This window comes from Pagrus major, chromosome 15 (assembly GCF_040436345.1).
Source record: "Pagrus major chromosome 15, Pma_NU_1.0".
Classification (NCBI taxonomy): domain Eukaryota; kingdom Metazoa; phylum Chordata; class Actinopteri; order Spariformes; family Sparidae; genus Pagrus; species Pagrus major.
The window spans coordinates 29,125,304-29,146,411 of record NC_133229.1 but is presented as its reverse complement, the minus strand read 5'-3'; the positions used below and the strand labels follow the sequence as shown (position 1 = coordinate 29,146,411).

Here is a 21,108-nt window from a genome sequence, read left to right as displayed (position 1 = left end):
ATGTGGGTCTATTTCTGCAAACCAATGACTGTTACATGCGCTGATACACACAGTGAAACAGAACTGCTGCAGATTATTTTTAGGTGACTCTAATTTTGGAATCAATCATCATAATTTTAATTTTAATTGTTTTTTTCTTTTTTTTCTTTTTTACAAATGAAAACAGTGAACGTAAAGCAACGAAGCTGAATTTACTGCATAATACTTGAGAAAAAAAAAATACATTCAACAACTCCAAACAGTCTTCAGGTTTTCTTTAATGTTAAAGTAATGATTATGTTTTCACAGCTTTTCTTCTGTCTTCTTTCATATTCTCCCCCTCCCCTTCCCTTTTATTTTATAATTTGTCCCTGTATTACCTTTTTGTTTTCTCTTTTATCCCCTGCTACATCAAATACTCTACTCATTCTAATGTCACGTATCTCATTTCTTTATCTCCCAAAGACACAGTCCTCTCATGTCGTTTAGCTGAGGTAGGAATTTCTCATTTCCTCTCAGCTCATTACAAAAAATATGCAACCTCGTCACTGGGGCACTAACAAGGAGCATGCTGTAATAGCACCATTTACTGTAAACGGACTTTTGGTTTTTACCTCATAATTGTCCAAAGTCCAAAAATCCCCCTCTGTGGTAACATTATGAAATCCAACTTACTGATTATTAAAATGAAATGCTAAGCTTGATTGCAGGGAATAAATGTGCCATAAATGAGACATGTAAATTAAAAGTAGCAAATGCAACAACACTGTTATCATTTGCTCTTTGTTAATATCCTTTACTTTCCAGATCATTAATTAAGTCTCCGTAATGAGGTTTTTAATTCCAAGCAAGTATTAGGGTAATTGTCCTTGTTAGAACAACATTTGTGTTCACTGAAGTGACACCCATCGCTTTGTTTGTACACCAAACCTGCTGACCTGAACGTATTGGTGGCTAAGAACTGTTACCATTTTCATCACTCTAACAATTTGTCAAATGTCAGATGGAAATAGTTGTTAATTGTGTTGCTCTTATATCTGTTGAACATGTTTAAGAGGTCCTATATCTTCTCTGTGGAATTTTAAATCCCTTCAAAGCTTTTGACCTGCTGAAGTTGTATCAGCTCGACATTTAATCAACCCAGCTGCCAGGGTTAATGTTGGCAAGGTAAGTTTCTGCAAACCACAGATAAGGTGACACTTTGCAATATTTTTATTTTGCAACTTTTTTTATTTATTCAGGTTCAATTTTCCATGTTATGTTGTGACAACACTGTGCTTATGGTCTGGTGAGGTTTTTAGGCACTAAATCCACTTTGTTACGGAAAGGAAAACATGTTTAGCTGTAAAATAGCCCACCTGTTTTGGTCAGTACTTACATAGCTGTACATTTCCCAAATCTTGCCAAAAATAACTGTTTTCTGTCACCGAACATGGATTGGAATTGTCCCATGGTCTCATCACAAATCCAGTGTTCAGTTCAGTTACAAATGTTGAAACACAGTCTTGAACTGTAACTCAACCACTGTCCTCTCCACCTCCTGATATGAGCCATAGTCTGGCCATTAACATGTCATTTCAATGTGATATGACATATTGTTGAAATGTCACTATGACACTAAGGCCATGACAAATGTCAGCGTCTCAGTGGTTTGCAGAAACGTTAACTGTTAACATTTTATTCTGCCGACTGGGCTGCATTTTCTGCACCTGATCCCAATTGGAGTCATTTAATATATATATTGTTTTAAGCAAGCATTCAAATTAAAATTAGGTAAAAAGCAATCACATGTCTGACATAAATAAATTTGCCTTCAAAAAATTAATTTGTGTCAAAGGTTTATTCTGATGGTTTCCCAGTGTATGACATTTTATGGATACCATCAAAATTATGGCCTGTAAAATAATTATTTTGTGTCCAATATGTGACACAGTTTCAGCAATATTTTAAGAGTTATGGTTGAAAAAAAGATGCACGTGCGAATCGGCATTTCTGTGATTTTATTTAACATTCGTTTTCTGTTGACAGACAATGGAATAAGTATGAAACTTGAACACAGCTCATAATATGTTTAACAGCAGTTAAAAGCTGTACTCTTAGATTGGCTATAATTATGTTTATACACTGATGACAGAGCAGCTGAGGAGCAACACAAGGTTGTCGTCTTACAGTACAGCCACAAAGTATCCGCGTTTTGATTTAAATGAGCTGCCGATGTGTATTTATGCTTATAACACATGCAGAAAGTAGACTTCCCTTTTTAAATCACACGAGGTCCCCTCCTGGTCCCATGCAAATCTTCCTTGTGTTTTATTAAATGAAGCCCAAGGATCTGCTTGTAACACCTCAAAGGGGTGAAAAGAATTGAGTTTTGTCAACAAGAAACAAAGTTGTTCTCGAACAAACCAATCTCAACCATAACTTCAAATTGGTTTTCTCGCCTAAATGACATACTTATTATTAATCTAATAAGCAGTGACTCTTTCAGGTGAATTTCCATATAAATTGTCTGGAAGTTACCAAGGCATTACTGAGGAATGGGGGTAAAATAAACAGTAAAGTCTCTTTTTGGCACTCCACCTGAACCCCTGAAACCTTTCTGTTTGTATCAGCTTTAGCTCACACCACTTTCTCCCATTCAATTCTGATCTCATTCATCTATTCTTTGCCACTTTCTCCAACTCTCTGCCAAATCTCTATCCTCAATTCATTTCCTGATGGTTGGGATTGATCAGCCTCCTTTTAGGTCATTCTTCTCGCTGGCTTCGATCCCTCTCTCCACTACCTTCTTTATTTCTGACAAGTCCCTGTTTCTGTTCTCTGCTACACATACAATGACATATAGCCTATGGATTTATTTTTTTCTTTAGTAACACCACCTTTGTCTTTCTTCCTTTTCTTCCCATTTTACTTCTTCCTGCTTCAAAAAGTTGGTAAGTGCAAAATTGGAAAAGAAGAGTGGCAGATTGTGGCCACCCTCTTCTTTCCTCACTCCTCAGATAATCTTGTCACAGCATCACTCTTTGACTCCTTTGCTCGCAGCTCATCAAATCCTAATTTCCCGGGTTACCTTTGTGTCTCGTGTTCGAGCTTGCCTCAGTGTTGACATCCTTGTTCCCTCTTCCAAATTTCCCTACTGACGGCCCCCTTTCGCCCCCATCTGTCTCTTGCTAACCTCCTCCGTGCCATCCTTTCCTCGACACGCATCTTGTCCAAGCGTCAGACCTCATCCCTTCTCCCAAGCCTACAGTTCTCTGTCCAACTCATCTCCTAACACTAAGTGGCACAGGCCTCAGATGGACTGAGGCTTGAATTGTGCCAGCTAAAAAGGTTCACCAGCAGGGCAGACAAATGATGCCAAGGACCTCTGGCACACCGCAGTCTCGAAGGAAGGGAAGGACGCGAAGGGCGTGAGCGAGGAGGAGAGATGCTGGATGAAAGTGGAGGCATCTTCTGGGTTAGGCTATCACACTGTCTCAGGCTCTCAGAGGACAAAGGGAGAGTCATGACTCCAGTGGCTTTACAAACTCAATGAGTTGCAAGGCAAGACAGAGAGAGAGAGAGACATGCTTGTCTTCTAAACATAACAAGCAGCACTGCAGTTTAAATTATTTAGAACATGGTTGAAAAAAAAAACTGGTATTTGAAACTGCACTATGGTACTACATAAAAAGCTCCAAGATCAATAATGAAATGTGAGACATGAATGACTGCCAGACAGAGTTACTGCATGTAAAACATTTAACAGACAAATTCAAGAGGGAGGAGGGAAAAAAAACATACTATGAAATAAGGCAGCAACTAGTGGAAAATATCTATCACAAGTTCTGAGAGAAAAAGCTTTCAGATGTCTTGTTTTGTCTGGCCAGCTCTCCACAACCCAAAGATGTACGATTCACAATGATCATCACGTTCTCGCTCCCAACTCGTCAAATAAGCCTGGGCTAAAGCTTGAAACTATGATGCTCTACCTGCCCCTCTAGTGTCAGGTTTTGGCATCAAAGCTACTTCATAAGGTGAAGGAAAAGATGGTATGGGTTCAAATAACTAAATTCATCCAGCCACCCCCCCCAACCACTCTGGCTTTTCTCACTCTTTATACTACTGCGCTAGACGGGCGCTCCAATAACCGATGCTACCATATCTTACCTATGAGCTAGGATCAGACCCAGCTCTTGCAAAAAGTTTGTTGGTAGTCTTGATGGTATTTTAGAGTTTGAAAACAATAAAAAATATTGAGGATTCATCCTGCCTTAAAAGAAGGATGCTGTCAGAGCACAGTGTTTCTGGGGACCAGGCCTCATGCGTTACTATACAAGAACACAACTTTATAACCTGTGCGAAAACACAACTCTATAGTTTGTACAAAACTTTTGCTTATCAGCAGCAGCAGCCTCAACGAAAACCTTCGGACCGGGACTGTACTGGACGTAATGACTTGAGGCCAGTTACAGTACCAAGGTGATTTATGGAGATTCCCGATGGACAATTACTGGTAGCTTACCAGTAAATGTTGTTAATGTAGCTTCCGTTAAGTAGTTAGCTTGCAGCCATGCAGCTTGAGGTCCTTTTTGCTGACACAGCCCCAGGGGGGCCAAACCCAGCTAGAAAACCACCTTGGTACTGTATTCCCTATCAACAAACCAGCCTCTGTCTTTTGGGAGGCTGTGTTGTTCCATCCTGGTCCAACTTTGTTCACAGGGAGCTGGATAACAATCCCTCCCTAACTGCCTTTACTTACAGGAAACACTTAAATATGCGATAGCAAAAAACACTCTACTGACTTTGAAGTAATCTATACTGTGAAAAGCAAGTCACTTAAGAAACATATTCTTTGTATTGTTCATCCGAAAACTTTATTTTAGATTCTAGTGCAAAGCCCAATGCTTCCAGAGACACCACATATGTCAGGCTAAATTTGGGGGGAAAGCTGAATAAAATGATATATAAAACATCTGGAATGTTTCCGTTTGATGGACTGCTGCAGCCATTAAATACAATAAGTCATAGGTTTGGATATTTAATTCAGTAAAGCATAAAAAAAGATGATTTGAACAACCTTAAAGTTACATTCAGTGGACAAAGAAGGAAAACTGATTATTTATATGATAAAAAACAGAAAAAGTATTTCGGACTAATGTAGACAAATCATTTATTGATTTATAGCCTCATCACACAATGGTTTTATTGATTTAACAGACCCAGGGTGCTCTTACAAGGTGCAACAAAAATGAAATCTCAAATGAGCATCAACCTTTTCACTTTTTGTTTCGAATACGGTATGAGAAGGATCTCACAGGTTGAATAATTCAAGGCAAAGAAGCTGTACCGGTGTAAGGTAGTGTTCTCATCCAACAGCATACTAAGGAAAAAGGAGAGGTTGCCAGTACATGGTTTTTGCAAGCTCCAAGGATACAAGGAACTTTTCAACCTTAAGGTTTTAATCAGATAAACGACAAAGCTGACGGTCAAAACAAACAGCTTGAATATTGTATACCACCTTCTGGTTAATAGACAGTAAAACAGACTCGGAGTAGCTGTAGCTCAGAGCTAACCGGGTCTGAAACAAAAGCTTTAAAACTCTCACATGTAAAAGCTAACTTCAGACTAGAACAGAATATCTTGGGGCTTGTGCATGACTCATACATTTAGTTCTCAAAATGCTTACAAGGCTCCACACACAGTTCGTCACCCAACTCACTTGATGGGATGTGTTTGAGATCAAAGATTTGTTTAGGTTTCCTCTTAATCTGTCAGAGAGTAACAAAGGCTTTTTGTTGTCATCCTTACATACAGTATGTCAGAGGAAGAAAGGCAGTTCAAGCCGCTTTTTGTTGTCGAGACATCTTTTGTTGTTCAAACTGGGAGGTTGCTGATTGGCACTACCCATTCTTAGGAACTTTCACAGGGTAATACAGTATTCAGGAGCTAAATGTATTCTCTTTGAATAGTGCTCCCTCTCTTTTTCTGCTCTACCTCAATCTTTTTCTTTACTACTTTCATCATCGACACAGCCCTTTCCGCAATCATTGTCTTGAACACACTGGGAAAAAAAACATGCTCAAGCCCTCAGAATCAAAGGCCTGGGACCTGACACAGTCTAGTTTTACAGTGCTGCAAGGCAGAGTCAGAATCAGCATATTTTCATCTACAGTACAGTACATGCATCGTATCACACCCCGTAGACACACAGAGTGAGATTTAGAGATTTAAATCTGAAGACAAATTTAATTCACACTATCTTTATGAGATCTGATTTCATGCTTGGCAGGTTTGTGTGCAGCACAGATGATAACATTGCAGTAATCATGCAAGTCCAATTTCCCAGAGAATACAGCCCTAGACTTCAGGTTGTATGCTCGTTTCAATCCCTATGATATAAAGGTAGCATAAAATGTGTGATTGCTTTAAGCTTTATGTTTTTATCTCCAGCCAACTGTTGAAGCAAAGGCAATGCGAGTCACCTTGGATTGTTACAACAATGCTCTACTAAGCATGTGATACATGTTGTTTAGTCACAACTGTAAAAAACATTTTTTGCTTGAGCAGAGCAGTAATGCTCACAACAAAATATCAATCATATAACTACAGATGTAGGAAATCCTTGGTGTGAATGTCCATGGGATGAATTAAGTCCTTGTGCAAAACAGTGAACATATGAGTTCCAGGGGTGATGCTCTATAGATGACCCTGAACCTTTAGACTATTTGGGAATCAATCTGACACTGTTGATGTATTAGTATCTCGCTTTATCATTTAGCAAAGGCATGGATAAATACAGGCTCAAATAGATTATGTGGGTGTTTGGGAACAGAGTGCAAGCTAGTCAAGTAAAGTGCAAGGATGTCAATGAAAGCCAGAAGCCCAAAATTGTATATCATGTATATAACTATACTGTGTACTGTACATACAGAGAGTGGACATGAACATAAACACTGGTGCAAGATAAGGCAATCCACAGAGGTGCACACTTGTGACATGAGCCATGGACTCACGAGGATATCTCTGATATCCATCCACACTCCTCTCAAAGGGGTTCTTGTGAGGTAATGATAAACATATGCATGTTAAGGCATTTGAAGAAACAACACATGCTGCTGTCTTGAGGACAGTCTCTTTGAAACACTATCAACAGCTTGGAAAGGAAAGATTTAATCACCGTGTCCTGTAGAAACCCAATTGCCAAATAACTGTTGGCAATGTACTCTTCTGCAAACCACGGATATGTTGAAACTTTCCATTTCTTTATGTTCAGTTTAAAATTGTATTATTATTATTATTATTATTATTATTATTATTACTTATTTAAGTTTTAAATGTCAGTCTGGTGTGGTTAGGTTTAGGCACAAACACCACTTGGTTAGGGTTAGGAAAAGATTGTGTCTTGGCTTAAAATACCTGTCTTTGAATACATCGGGACAGTGGGGCTTTGCTGTCTTTCAAAGTTTGTTATATAACTACCAAAAGTTACCAACGCAAGACATTTTGAAATCTTACGCATGGGGGCTTTAAGTATAAGAATTGATGATTTAGAATAACAAAAAAAAAACGTTTGTCATACTTTTAAAACACATTCATGATTTGTAAACAGTTGGTAGACGTTGGTTTAGCTTCCTCAAGTAATGCTGGCACATTCCCATAAGTGCATGTTTGTGTTTGTGTGTGTGCAAAGATGTGTGTTGGTTCTGTGCTCTACTTTTTGCATTTGTATTTCTGCATGGTTCTCCATCCTGACATTCCCACACAGTGTTGGGAAGTGAGAAGCAGAGTCTCATGAGGCATCTTGTTGAATTCTCACCATCTGAAAGACGAGGAGGAAAAGAGCTGGCTTAACGCTCAGAAGTACTTGATGTCTCTACATCAGCTCTGGTATCAAGCCTCCTTCTTATACTGACTTATTTTGGCAAGGCAAATCCAACCTACCAGGATATGGATAAAGAACTGTCAAGTCTTTGGCTTGACATCCTTTCGATACCAAAGCCAGAGGGGGTCTGAACTAGTCTGGCTCTTCAGATGTGAAAGATGTGGGTTTCTTTAATGCCTAACAATCACCGGGGGCAGAGTGAAACCAGATCAAGATTTTGTACTTTATAATGTTAGAAATAATATTGCTTGCTTTGTATGAAGCTCTAGCTGCAGACGCACAGACTACTTTGAGTTTAATTGGTGTGTGTCCGGGGTGAAGGAAATTGCAGCATTCACACTGAGACTACCCATTAAAAACAAGAAAAGAAGCCTCTATTTGACAGCAGGTCTCTTTGAAACCAGATGAAAAGATTCAGCCTTACACATTAATATTATTCTTCATCCCTTCCCTACGGTGGCCCTGAGAGCTCACAGCACTGCAACTTAAGAAAACACATGCAAAAAGACAAAACACAAGCAAATTAAGAAAACATCTTCATCAATTTGACAACACATGCACAGCATTTAGAAAACGCGCTGCAAAGACCACAACACAACACATTAGAAAAAAGCGATGCAAATAGACCGCAACACAACGGAAGTGTTTCCAGAGGACACTTTTTTGTTTCTTTTTTTTTTTCCAGAGGACACTTAAAAGTGATGCACACGTCCGGACACTTACTTTTTATCTCATTTTCCAACACCACTGACGGAAAGAGAACCTTAATAGCACTGTGACTCAAAATCTGCATCAACAACAAGCGTGTCCGGACGTGTGCATTGCTGGTTCCATACCATGGTTTTCCTGCCATGATAAGTCAAAATGTCTGCTGTGAAAAAAAGACTTTAGTTGTCAATGTCATGACTGAAGCATAAAGGAAGAACAGGAGGGGCTGGTGTAGCCCCTCGGCAGGGGGTTAGAGCAGCTCAACAGATACATACATACACCACAGAGAGGGGTTAATGGATCAACAGTGTGGTGCATAGAGCAGATACTGAAGTTGAGAGAATCGGGGTCAGTGGAGGCGGGAAAAGCCTCTGGAAAATGTCTTATTCTGGTGTCTGAGATGTCCTTGTGGGGCTCTAAGAATGCTGTTTGTTGGCGTAAGTGAAGATGTGAACAACCAACTCAATCGCAAGAATGAATGTTGGCAATGTACTTTTCTGCAAACCACAGATAAGTTGAAACCTCACTTGTCTTTATGTTGCAGCTTCTCATGTCTTGAGTTCAATTTTCAATTTTATGTCGTGACAAAAGGCAGTTCTGACCTCTGGTTAGGGTTAGGAAAAGGACATGTTTTGGCTTGCCGGGTCATGTTGCCACAAACATGACTGTAAATGGTCCTGACATCTTGTTAAACATACCCAGTTTGGGCTGCATATTTTTAGGATGTCTCATCAAAAATATCCAGGTTTTTTTTGCCACTAACACAGCAGGAAAATATCTGCTGGTTTCCCATTTACAAATGTTAAAACATCTTGACCAGTGGTCTCTTGCTTGGCAGCCATTTTGCCAAACTGACACACACCTGCCACCCCCTTCAACAAATTTAACATATTCGCAGTTTTCAAAAAACATATCATTCCAACATCTTTTTTAGCGACTGGGCTGAAACACTGTGGACTTTGCCAGAGTCTCCAGTGACCAAAGCACGGTCATAGTGTTACAGTTTATGATAATTCCCTTAAAGTGCTGCACATGCGCAATCATGCTAAGACCTAGCAGGTACAAGATCACATTCTCCATGTGTTGGTTGCACTTCCTCGCTGTACTTTTTTGGTAGCGAGAGCCGTAGAGAAGATGGGAAGACAATAAAATATTGCTACTACAGATGGTGGCAGCAGATTCTCATGAAAGTTCAGTCCTCAGCCTGAGCTTGCCAAGTTACACACACTGTCTGATGCCTGCTGCATGACAAACTGACTTCTCTGCAGGCAGACGATGTGATGCAGGGCTGTTGCCAATGGAAATTTCATGTTCCCAACATGTGTTTTTTATCCATTTTACTTTCACTGTGGTTCAGACTGTAACCCATGAAGAAAGGTGTGTTTTCTTTGTGCATATATTTTTTGAGCTCCACACGACTGCTGAGAGACTGCTAGAATCAGTATCAGCCTTTTTTGGAACCATTCACCTGTCCACAGGCTAATTGCAGTCTTTCAGAGCTAAAGTGGCAGTGTCATTTAGACCCAGCATTTCCAGGTTCCTGGTGCACAACAGGGCTTTGGCAATTTGCTACTGATAGCCCTCCCCTGTCAGCTTCTCTTGAAACACACGTATAGGCAGAGGTTAATTAGCTGCAGGTGTGCCTCAATGACCAGCTGGGCATCTCCTGGCTCCCTTGCAACCAAAACTATGCTCAGTCTCCATCCAGCTCACCACAGCGAGACAGAACATTAGAGCACATAGCCTGTTTAACTGCCTTCAAGAATCACAGACTGTATAACTGAGCAGCATTATCTCGGCTGCTATTCCTGTGGGCTGCAGCTGGTGAAGGTGAAGACGAGATTATACACTAACACACAAAGTGCTGCTGGCTGTGCATATGTGCCCACATGTGGATCATATTTCTGTCATCTCTGTGAGCATATCATTAAACAAAATGAAATGAATTGAATTTAGAAAGCTAAAAGAATTACACCGCTGAAAATATCTGATTTGTGCTTGAGTCTATAGGTTGATCAGAGTTAAGGCATTGTGCTTCCTGTGTAGCATTAGCAGTGTCAATAATAGCTCATTTGTCTACTTGATATTTTCTCTGTCTATGACTGATCTATTCTATACTGATCTAATCTATTCTGCATTCATCTTTTTTTTTCTTTTTTTTTTAAAGCATGAAGATTTATTGTCCTCTGAAAATGAGTTCCCTCTGCAGGTGAACTCAATGGCAAACACAAAATTGACTATTGCAATGGAGCTTAATGGATACTGATTGCTGAGGCCAATTTACCTTCCGCCTGCCTATTGCTATAGACAGGAATAGCAAGCAATCAGAAAAAAGAGAGCGGGAGAGAGAAGAACTCATATTGATTGCAGCAATTCATCTGGCACGCACCCCTGTGTGACTTACCTCTGTAAAAACTGTACGGTAAATTTTTGGATTTAATATTTAAAACACTAACTTTGTCACATAGTTCACACAGCGTTGCATTGTTTTTTCTCATTTATTGTTCTGATTTCCATCAAGCATCTGATCAAGACTTTTTGGTCGTGGCCACATACGGACGCTAATGGATCTGGAAAGCCCAATTTATAGTGAAGTATGGGTCTTGTCAGCTGGTGCTTAGTGAAGAATATGGCAGTGGGATGCAGATTATCTCAGAGCAGTGCAGGCTGGTGTGCCCGCTGCTTGCACCCACCCTGCAGTCACAGGTCATTAATAACTGGGCAAAGTGTGGCAGACAAGGAAAGGCACTTCTCCTGCGTCGTCTCACTGTAGCACATTCCTTCTCTCTCATTGTGTCCACTTTCCATGTTTGTCTGACTTTTTGTTCTTTCTCTCTCCATCTGATCCTTAAAGTCCTTTTGTTCCTTTTTTTTCCGATGTATTTATCACTCAGCAAAAAAACACTGCTTGTAGCCTGTCGCTGCATCAGCTAAATTCAAAGGTTCAAAGGTTCATTTCATTTTCATTTTACAACACAGGGTTGTACAAGAGTTCCCTTTATGCTACACAAGGAAAAATAATATGGTGCAGTGTTGAGGATGTGTTCAGGAGTCTCACAAGCTGAGGAAAAGAAGCAGCTGCGTAGTATGGTGGTGTGGCTTGGACTCAGTATTTGCCCATAAATGTACCATTGCTCTACACAAATCAGTTTGTTTGAAATCATTAATTTAAGCATGATTCAGAATTCAATGAAATAATTAACAATATGGCCGTCTTAACACAATTTAAGTCCGCTGAAAGAACAGAGGGTTTCATTAACTAATGTGATTTGGGATTTTGGGCAACTGACCTGACTAAACTTGACAAGTGTTGCTGCACAGAGAGGCAACAAAATGTGGGAAGTAAGAGTTGTCCCTGAAGTTCACGTTTCTGTGCTACAAACATCTAGCTCAATCAGGAGAAACGAAGCGAATAATGCAATTTATTTATTTATTTCAGCCGATAATATGTGATAATTGAGTCTTGTAAGAAAGTCTTTTCTGCGCTTCGACTCTGCAGGGAGATTTTAGCAAGCAAAATCCCCCAATGGAGTTCAGACACTGGTAGCGGTGGTGGTGGCTGAGGACTGATAGGCTGATGAAATGATGAAGCTGGTGAAATTAAGCTGGTGAATTATTATTATTAAATTATATTTAAAGAGACAGCAGCAACATAATAGACTAACAAAGTAGGTGTGTCACTGTGCTATTGGATAGGTGTGACCGGTTGATGTGAACAGCTGATTTGTCAATTGACAGCCCCGAATAATGACGGCAGAAATTTGAGTGAGCATGCGTAAGAATTAAATATTAAGATGGAACAAACAATAATCTAAAGGCCTAAGCGTGCAAAGTAGTAGTCTTCCTGACTGAACTTTCACTAGAGCTTGATTTCTTGCTCCCTTGTGACATTTTTCTTCCTGTTGGCAATTCTTGGATGGACCTGTCTATATTTGACTTTTGATTTGAGGGGGAACAATAAGGTACGTCATCCCTCTTGATCGCAAAATGTGTCCCTCTTGTTGACCTGCCACCCCTCTCCATCCCCCCTGAGAACACTGATAGGCAGACTGCTGTCCGGGTCCAGACCCAGACGTCATCCGATCCAGACTTGAACCTATAACTGAATTACTACACTTTGACAAAGCGTTTCTATTTAAGCCTTTTCTAGCCTTTATGGCACTAGTGTCCCAGGAACCTAACAGAACAATTGCACACATAGATGTATTGTGTGTGTGTGTGTGTGTGTGTGTGTGTGTGTGTGTGTGTGTGTGTGAGCGCACAACTTAACCGATTTGAACAACTGTCTCATCTAATGACATCCCTCCTAATACCAGCCCCAAGTGAGTTAACCGTTTATGACAACTTGCCATGAATTCAGGTGGAAAACGTGCTAATGACCAGCAGACCTCTGTGATGGGGCACTTGGAGCGATGGTGGAGCAAAGTGACTTAAAATTGCCTGTCCAAATGGCCGTTAAATGCTTCTTTTCTAAAGCTATACCAGTTGACAGCTGAGAGTACTGCCACTGTCCATCAATGAGAAGACAGTGAAGTGAGTACAATCGCCGTTGAAGCTGTCCAACGACATAGTTTCTGTCTTTCCATCATGTCCTCACTCTTATCTTCTCATCCTCTCACTGCCTTTTGATTCATATTTTCTCTCTAAATTTAATGTTTCATCAAAAGCATGAAATATAACTAACTGCACTTCACATTGTTAAACACAGAAGTGTCTATGTTGGCCAGAGACAGCTCAGCCCAATTAAACTTTTCTGTATGTGATATGAAAGAGAGAATAAAGGAAAGTTAAACACTGAGAATAATAATAAAAAACTATGATGAAACATCCCACCTTTTGATTGATTATTAATTATAGTGAATATAAGCTTGCATGTTCAAGTTCATCTTTAAAGAAGTCCTGTTACTTTTATGATTTCTCTTAAGTATTTCAAGTAAAAACTGGCACTTGAGTGCATGATTTAAATACATATAAGTTATACATTACACAATTACAATGTCCTTTGTCGTAATATATATCTTATTTCTTTTCTATTTAGAGGTTATTGGGTTTTTTTTACAGTAGAGACTGGAAAGTTGTGTTTGGGTTTTAGAGCTTTCATAATCATTGTTGATAGAAACATAGTAAGAAGGCAAAGCTTTATTTATACGGCACTTTTAAAGCAATAGTTGTAAAATGCTTTACAGTCTAAAAAAGATGATAAAGCATTTGAATAAATATAAAGTCTGCCACCACATCTGTATATGTTTATCCATTAAATCCTGCTACACTTTTCACTTAACATACAAAAACAAACAATAAAACATCAATTAAATGAATACATGAATGCATAATGTACAGCATATACTTATAAGATAGCCCCAATAAGACGAGGTAAGAACATCTAAACTGACCTGTTCTACTTCACAGCCTGTTACTTTCTAAACCCAGTTACCATCCTGCCCTTGTTTCTCTGTCCCCTCTCTTTCTTTTACTTTATAAGACTGAACTCATCACACCGTGTATCTTTCCACCCCCTTAGCTCAGCCCGAATGAAGACTGGTGTCCGGGGTACATTCAGATACGCTGCTTTGCCTTTGCTCCACCCAGACGTGGCTCTACTCCAGGGCCTGTAGTCATTAAATGTCCAAGAACAAGAGAACTGATCAAGGATCACTGCTCGGGTTGTGTGGCCATATTAAACTGCACTGGACTAAGAGGAACACTGGTCCTTTATAGCTGGTGAGATAAAAATAACTCCAGCTATCCTCAGATTACCTTTCACTCCCCCCTGCTTTCTTGGGCCGACTTAAAACCGGATTTGTTGACCCATGAAAAGAGAGATTTTACTGTCAGCATAAAAGGCTCAAAGTTCAAGGTTGAGATGAAGCGTTAACACACAATGTAAATATGTACTTTTTTCTTCTGATACTACAAAAGAGTGATGGAGCAGAGAGGGTGAAGGAGTTGGTTCAGGCTTACAGAGTTTGAATAGTAAAAGTCACGTGAGAATATTAGGACATATTATGACTTTTGGACCATTACCAGCATTGTCAAATGGCCGCAGTTTGGTTAGGTTCTAGCACAAAAAAGACGTGGGTAGGTTTTGGAAGAGATCGCACTTTGGAGGTAACATTTTCAAGTTTTACTCACGTTACATTTAGTCACATTTTCCAGTGTCTCCCTCCCTCTCTGACGTATCATCTGATGTTTCCAATAAGTTATTATCTTCAATAGTAAACAGATTTCTCTGGGGTTAAACACTGTTGAAAACAAGACTTGTTGTTTCTTCGAGTTGACTTACAGCGAACTGTGCAGCTGCGATGAACCCATCTGCACTTTTAATTCCACCTACACATCTGAGATTGTCAGACAGCAGTAGTCCACGAGTCACAACCCCAGACTCATGAATATTATATAACATACAACAAAAAAGCAATAACAAAACTGACGTGAGGGAGCAGCGTAACAGCTCGGAACCTGGTTACATTAAAGTAACATTTTCAAGTGTGAAAACTAGTGATCTCAACTCAACTCTAAACCTTCCTCTGCCCCATATGAGTTGGCTGTCATGTCGGATGGATCAGCTCACCTTAAAATATCCAAGTCGAAAGCAGTGGGATTGGTTATTTATCTGGCGTTTTGAGTTTAGCCTGGGTAATGAAACTGAGAGTGAAAGGAAGGATGGGCAGAATGAGAGAGGAGGAATGACAGTCTCGAACTGTCTGTGACTTAAGTACATGACATGTGCCCTGCCCCGCTGAATCATGGGTTGCCCTCTGTCTGTCTCCATCCAGCTCTCTTTCCACTCTCTCCGTCAGGTCTCCGTGCCCTTCAGACACTGCTTACTAAAACTCTCTTATCACTTACCAGAACTACCCAAACTCTCTTTTGACATGTCCTGTCTCCCTCTCTCTCCCTCTCTCTCTCTCTCTCTCTCTCTCTCTCTCTCTCTCCCTCTCTCTCCCTCTCCCTCTCCCTCTCTCTCTCTCTCCCATCCTCACCCCTGCCTCCTTCTTCATTTCATTGCTTTTGGGAACAGTTTATTCTCCCCTACCTCCTCCTCTCTTACTCATTCATCCTTGCAAAGCCTGTCAGCGAGCCACCCTCCTCTCTGTCTCTCTCCATCCTCCTGGTTTCCAAAAGCCCCAGAGGCATCAGTGATTCACTGGCTGACCTTCCTCTGCTACTTCTAAAGGCTGGCTGGCTCAATTTCTCCTTTACATTTCTGTAATTGTCATCTGATCCGTCCTATAGAGCTGGATAAGATAGCTTTTAAAATATAGACTTTGATCTCATGACTTTATAATGCTGATTAAGTTCTTACATGCACTAATCATTATTAGGTATGTTCTGTTATTGTAACAGTCATCATCAAATGTATCGATTTCTTTAAGGATGGTTTATTTAAGCCATCATCATTAGCCCATAAATTCAGTTTTCACTGTTTCCAAGGGATAAGAGTTCATTTGAGTCCTCCGTGATATGAAATTGTAAAATTTTGTGATGTATAATAATGATGTATTACAGAGTAATTAGGGAGCTGGAATTTACATGGTGACTAATGGGCATAAAATATCATATCAAAATGAAATTAATCTCTTTGACAGATCATTTTCATTACCCTGGAAGCCGATGAAACGAGAGCAAAATTTTAATTTGCCCACAAATGCTTTGATAGAGGAACACATGCAGCTTAGAGGTACCCCACGACTCCTGTTTCTGTTTCTGAAAAACCTGCTCAGCAGTGAAGAGAGTGCAAGGTGAGGTCAGTTGCAGACGCTTTTGTTTGTTTGAACTCGATGCCACAGAGAATTTGATCCCTAATCGCAGCTCTGCAGCTTCTTTGTTTACATCACTCATTGGATGCCCTACCCACCGAGCCAGACGGACAGACACTCCAGCTTGAATAAAGTTTTGCAGTAGAACAGCGTTCAACCATGTTAGACATTGAAGGGTAGATGTAGGTGTCTGAGTCAGAGTTGAGTTAAAAGATATCAAACTCCATTATGCTGTGACTTTCAATATCCATACAGAAAGAAATCCATTAAGAAGCAGACGGATCCAACAGGGGCTGCAATGCACCATAATGAAATGTGTTCATTCGTTTGAATAACAGACTCAAGTCATGATCTCTCCGAAGCTCAAATACTCTGTCTTTACTCCCTTCCCATTGCCAGGAGACGAGTTTCCCTTCCTGTGTTTGTGTTTCATGTTTGTCATCACGAATGCGAAACACGAAACAGAACAACGTCGTCACAAGATATAATTGAAAATTGAACCTAAAGAAAAGTTTCAGCATAACTGGTTTGATAGAAGCAAACATGGCCAACATTTACTCTGGTGATTGGGGTGGAAGCAACACAAGACATAACAATCCAGCTTACTAGTCCAACATTGAGTAGGCCAGCTCACTGTCTGTCTCGCAGCTTTTATTTTGCATAGCTCTGACTTTCATTACTGGAGTTGTTTGTTCATTTCTTGGAAGAAATTATGGAAAAGCACAAGCTTAAGTGGAAGAAGCCAAGGCATGTAAGGACGAGTGGGAACGTCAAAGTGAAAAATCACAAGACTTCACAAAAATAACTCCAGAAGGACACCGAACATCACAAACAAATAATACGTAACAGTCAAATATAGAAATATAAAAAGGCTACAAGGTGTTAAGAAATGAAAAAAAGGTGAATAGAAAGCCTCCCAAAATGTAAAGTGTGTGTTTGTGTGTGTGGGTGTGTGTGTGTAGGTTTTAGCCAAAGGGCCACAGAGGAAGACTTGTTTTCAAAGATGCGACCTTGATGATGATTGACAGCTCCCTGTAGGCATTCCCACGGTGACTCAGAAGTTGTCACTGACTATTATTTCTGTATTTTTCTCGCTGTTAAACAGGACGGATTATAAACAGCAAAATCCTACAACATGGAGCACGATACTGAATCCCATTTCAGTCCAAATGTTCAAACGTGGGATGAACCATTACCATTCAACATTGAAAAATCTGTTCTCAACTTAAAATTCCACATAACTTTTCTTTCCAGTTTTCATAAACAGCCATATTTATTAATACTCCTCAGGCCAATTTATCTTGAAGGCTCCTAAAAACATCACTAATGTAAAATGTGTCCTTGTGCAGCACCCAAAAAGTTCAGTCCGTTTTATTTGAGAGTGAAAATGATTTCAACCCTGTCACACCAAACAAAAGCAAGAATCAGTGAAAAGTAGTCTGGTTTGATTAGACCTCTCCATTTTAGTTTGTGTCACTTTGCTTTAATGCTGTGCAGTCGGCAGGAAATAATGTGAGGGAGGTTACTGTCAAATGGAGGTGAAGACTGCACAATCTTCAGCTAAACACACACACACACACACACACACACACACACACACACACACACAAATGAGAGCAGTGAGTTATCTTGTGCGTGTGCATATGCTGACGTCTAATGGCCTGAACACCCACCTGGCTCTCAGAGAATGAATGGTCATGATGTGAGATGTGGGTAGTTAAGGTTGTAATGACGTGTTGGGGGTTAAACTATTTTTTTTTTAAAAAGTCATCATTACATCGAGCTCCCTCTCATTGGGCTTTGTGAATTTTTCTCTATTCTCACAAGTTGGTAGAAAAGTGACATTTAAAGCATGATTTAAGCAAATTGTACTCAATTTAGTTGACTTGAGACTCAGTGGATGTTTTATGTTGGTTTTATTTGTTGTCTCTGAGAAGCATTTGCATCCATAGATGGTAATTTCAGCAAGTGTGATGTTTGAAAGGGCGTGAAGAATTGAATAAAACTCGATCTGCGAAGCCGCCATTTCCTTGAACTGTAGTTAATCGCTAGGCTTCCACATTAAAAATATGAGCAGAATGAAGAAGCTATGAGACAGCAAGAAAAAGACTGAGAACTTGAAAATGAGGCAGTTCATAGCAAAAGAGGCATGTAAAGAAAGCAATTAGGATAAAAGCTGAATGGAAATAGAGTCAGTCTAAAGTGCAATAAACAAAACAATTTTAATTTATGATTATGCTGTATAAATTCAACCAAACTCCTTTCACATAATTGTCAAATTTAGTCACAAGTGTTTTGCTGCACTCGCTTCACTTTTTCTTCCATGCACTAAAGGTCCATATAGTGTGAGCCTCTGTTGGTACTGAAGGTTAAATTGACTTGTTAAAGCCTCTGCATCATTCACTTTGCTACCTGATATTTTATGTTGGTGCACACCTTTTTTTATTTAGTTGTTAAGTTGTTATATCAGACTCTAACTTACTTGCAATAAAAGTAGTTTCCAGTAACTCCCAGTTCAATTAGCAGGATTGAGGTGAAAACAAGTAAATCAATGGAATAAAGCCAGAACAACAAACATAATCACATTTTTTAAAGTATGTTACTAAAGGATAATGCCCAAAGAGGTGTCCATTATCAGGAAACAATGGATGAAGTGGACGTGATTATGGATGCCGTGAAGGGCAATATCCCACTTATATTACCCTGCAGTCCGGACCCTTCCGCAGCAGATACGCGAGGCTTTTGTTTTTGCCAGATGCCAGAGCATGGCACAGCACAGAGCAGACAGGAAGTCACACACCAAGCAACATCAAAACATCAGGTTGATTTTCTGAATGAAACACTCCGTGTTGACGCTAGCACAAAAATCTCAAAAAAGGGACCAATCCAAGCGAGTCTACCCTTCTTCTAATCCTTCGGTTGGGAACACTAACCTTTTGTCTGTTTGGTGTTGTGTTTATATAACACATACATGTATAATTGCGATCGCGCATGATTCTGTAATTACCGCGGCAGTGCTGCACTGGAACCGGTGGGTGTTGACAGACGAGGGAGCATGGAGCAAAACCGTAGCAGAGCCGTTCCGCAACGCACATGCAACCAGTGGAATTGTAGGGATGTGTCCACTTAATACTAGCCTTAATCTGGAGTGTGTGGGTAAGGAAAGAAACTGAGGAAAGAAACATAAGTAAATGGAACTGGTTTCCAAGACTTGAAAAGCAACTAGGTGGTTAGCTCACCTGCCAGCTTGCTCACTGTGCGGCAGCCGTCAGGCCCCTTATCATACTGCAGGTCTATGAGTAAGCCGCCACAGTGCTGGTCCTCGTTCTGTCAAAAATAAACAAACTGATCTTCCAAAAAGTTCACAAGTAGTAGAAGTGTGCAGCTGCAGTAATGTCCCGCACAAAACTGGTACAGTGACTCTACTTCACTCTCTGATCTCTCACAGCTTTAGTTTTTTTTGTCACCTGCTAAATGTTCAACTTTCTTTACCTGCTAGTCACTAACTTTGTATGTCTGCCGTTCGGTGCTGAATGGGCAGCTTACAGTGAGTTTATCAGTATTTGTTTGCTGAACGCAGCTGTCTGCTGCTGCTGCTGCTGGAAACAAGGCTGATGAGAGCGCCGAGACTAAACTGTACAGTAAATGTGTCACAAACCAATCAACTAAAGGAGGCTCAAAAGCTTTGTGGAACTGCCGAGTTGGTGATAATTCTCCCTTTCACTTCACACGTAGTCAGTCGAATCATTGTTAATATGGAAAAGTTGGTTCGTGGAGCTTAAAAGCTTTTTCTCCCCCCTCTCGCTCTCTTTCTCTCTCTGCAAGTTCCACCATCCTACATAATGAAAATCACTCCAGAGTCTGTTTTCCTGCTCATTCCTGTAGTGTTACTTGGAGTGGGTTCAGGTAGTAAAGTAAGCCGTTAGCAGATCATCCTCCCCGGCCTGTTGTTTGGACCACTCTGATTTATGGATGCAGAGCAGACAGCTCAGATGAAAGAGTTTCTGTCAGGTCAGAAGATACAGATACCTTGTTGCCATAGCAACTGCTGCGGGCAAAAAACAAGAAAAAGAGGGATACGAGCGAGAGAGAACAAATGATGAAACAGGTTAGTGAAGGATGACATTCAAATTCAACAATGACTGAGACTGGCATTCAGCAAATAGATTGTTTGGGGATTTTTAAACACATATTTCTGCTCTGCACACGCAGCTATTAATCTGTCAGACTGTAGCGTGATACAGGATGCTCCTCTCAGCTTACAGACATGTGACCTGAAAAAAATGCAGGAGAGCAATTTGAAAAACAACTAAACCACTTTTGGGCTGAATGCTATAATTTTCTCAGCTGCTGACAATGCTATGTTTCACAAGCATTTTGCATGTCATTCTTTTTTTCTCTGTTGTGAAGGTTTGGGAATAATATTTGTAAAAGCATGAGGGTTGATTTGAATATATTATCCACAGGGTGCAAACCTCGAGGCAGCAGCGACTGCAGCTTGTTCAGTAGGATGAGATAAATGTTCAAATATGTTGTTTTGCTTTCTTTTAGCATACAAACAGCAGTGTTTGGGGGATGTTAGAATCCATTATTGTTACAAATTATCTGACGATAGTAAAAACATTACTACTAATAACTATAAGAAATGCCTCCTTCAGTTTTGTTTGTATTTACTGCAAAAAAAAAAAAAAACAATCTATGATCCCATAGGATAGTGTACATGCACCTGCAGAGTACCGTCAATAAATAAATATTGTGTAACACAAAGCAAGACCAAGGCAAAGTGAGAAACCCGGA

General features: G+C 40.1%; 1 protein-coding gene across 1 annotated transcript in view; it reads left to right on the top strand.

Moving 5' to 3' along the window:
• nrg3a (neuregulin 3a) overlaps positions 1-21,108 on the top strand; it is a 343,671-nt gene that overhangs the window by 280,998 nt on the left and 41,565 nt on the right. The window contains exon 4 of the mRNA XM_073481462.1: positions 2,910-2,912. Coding sequence (XP_073337563.1) covers positions 2,910-2,912 — 3 coding nt within the window. The remainder of the gene's footprint in view (positions 1-2,909; positions 2,913-21,108) is intronic.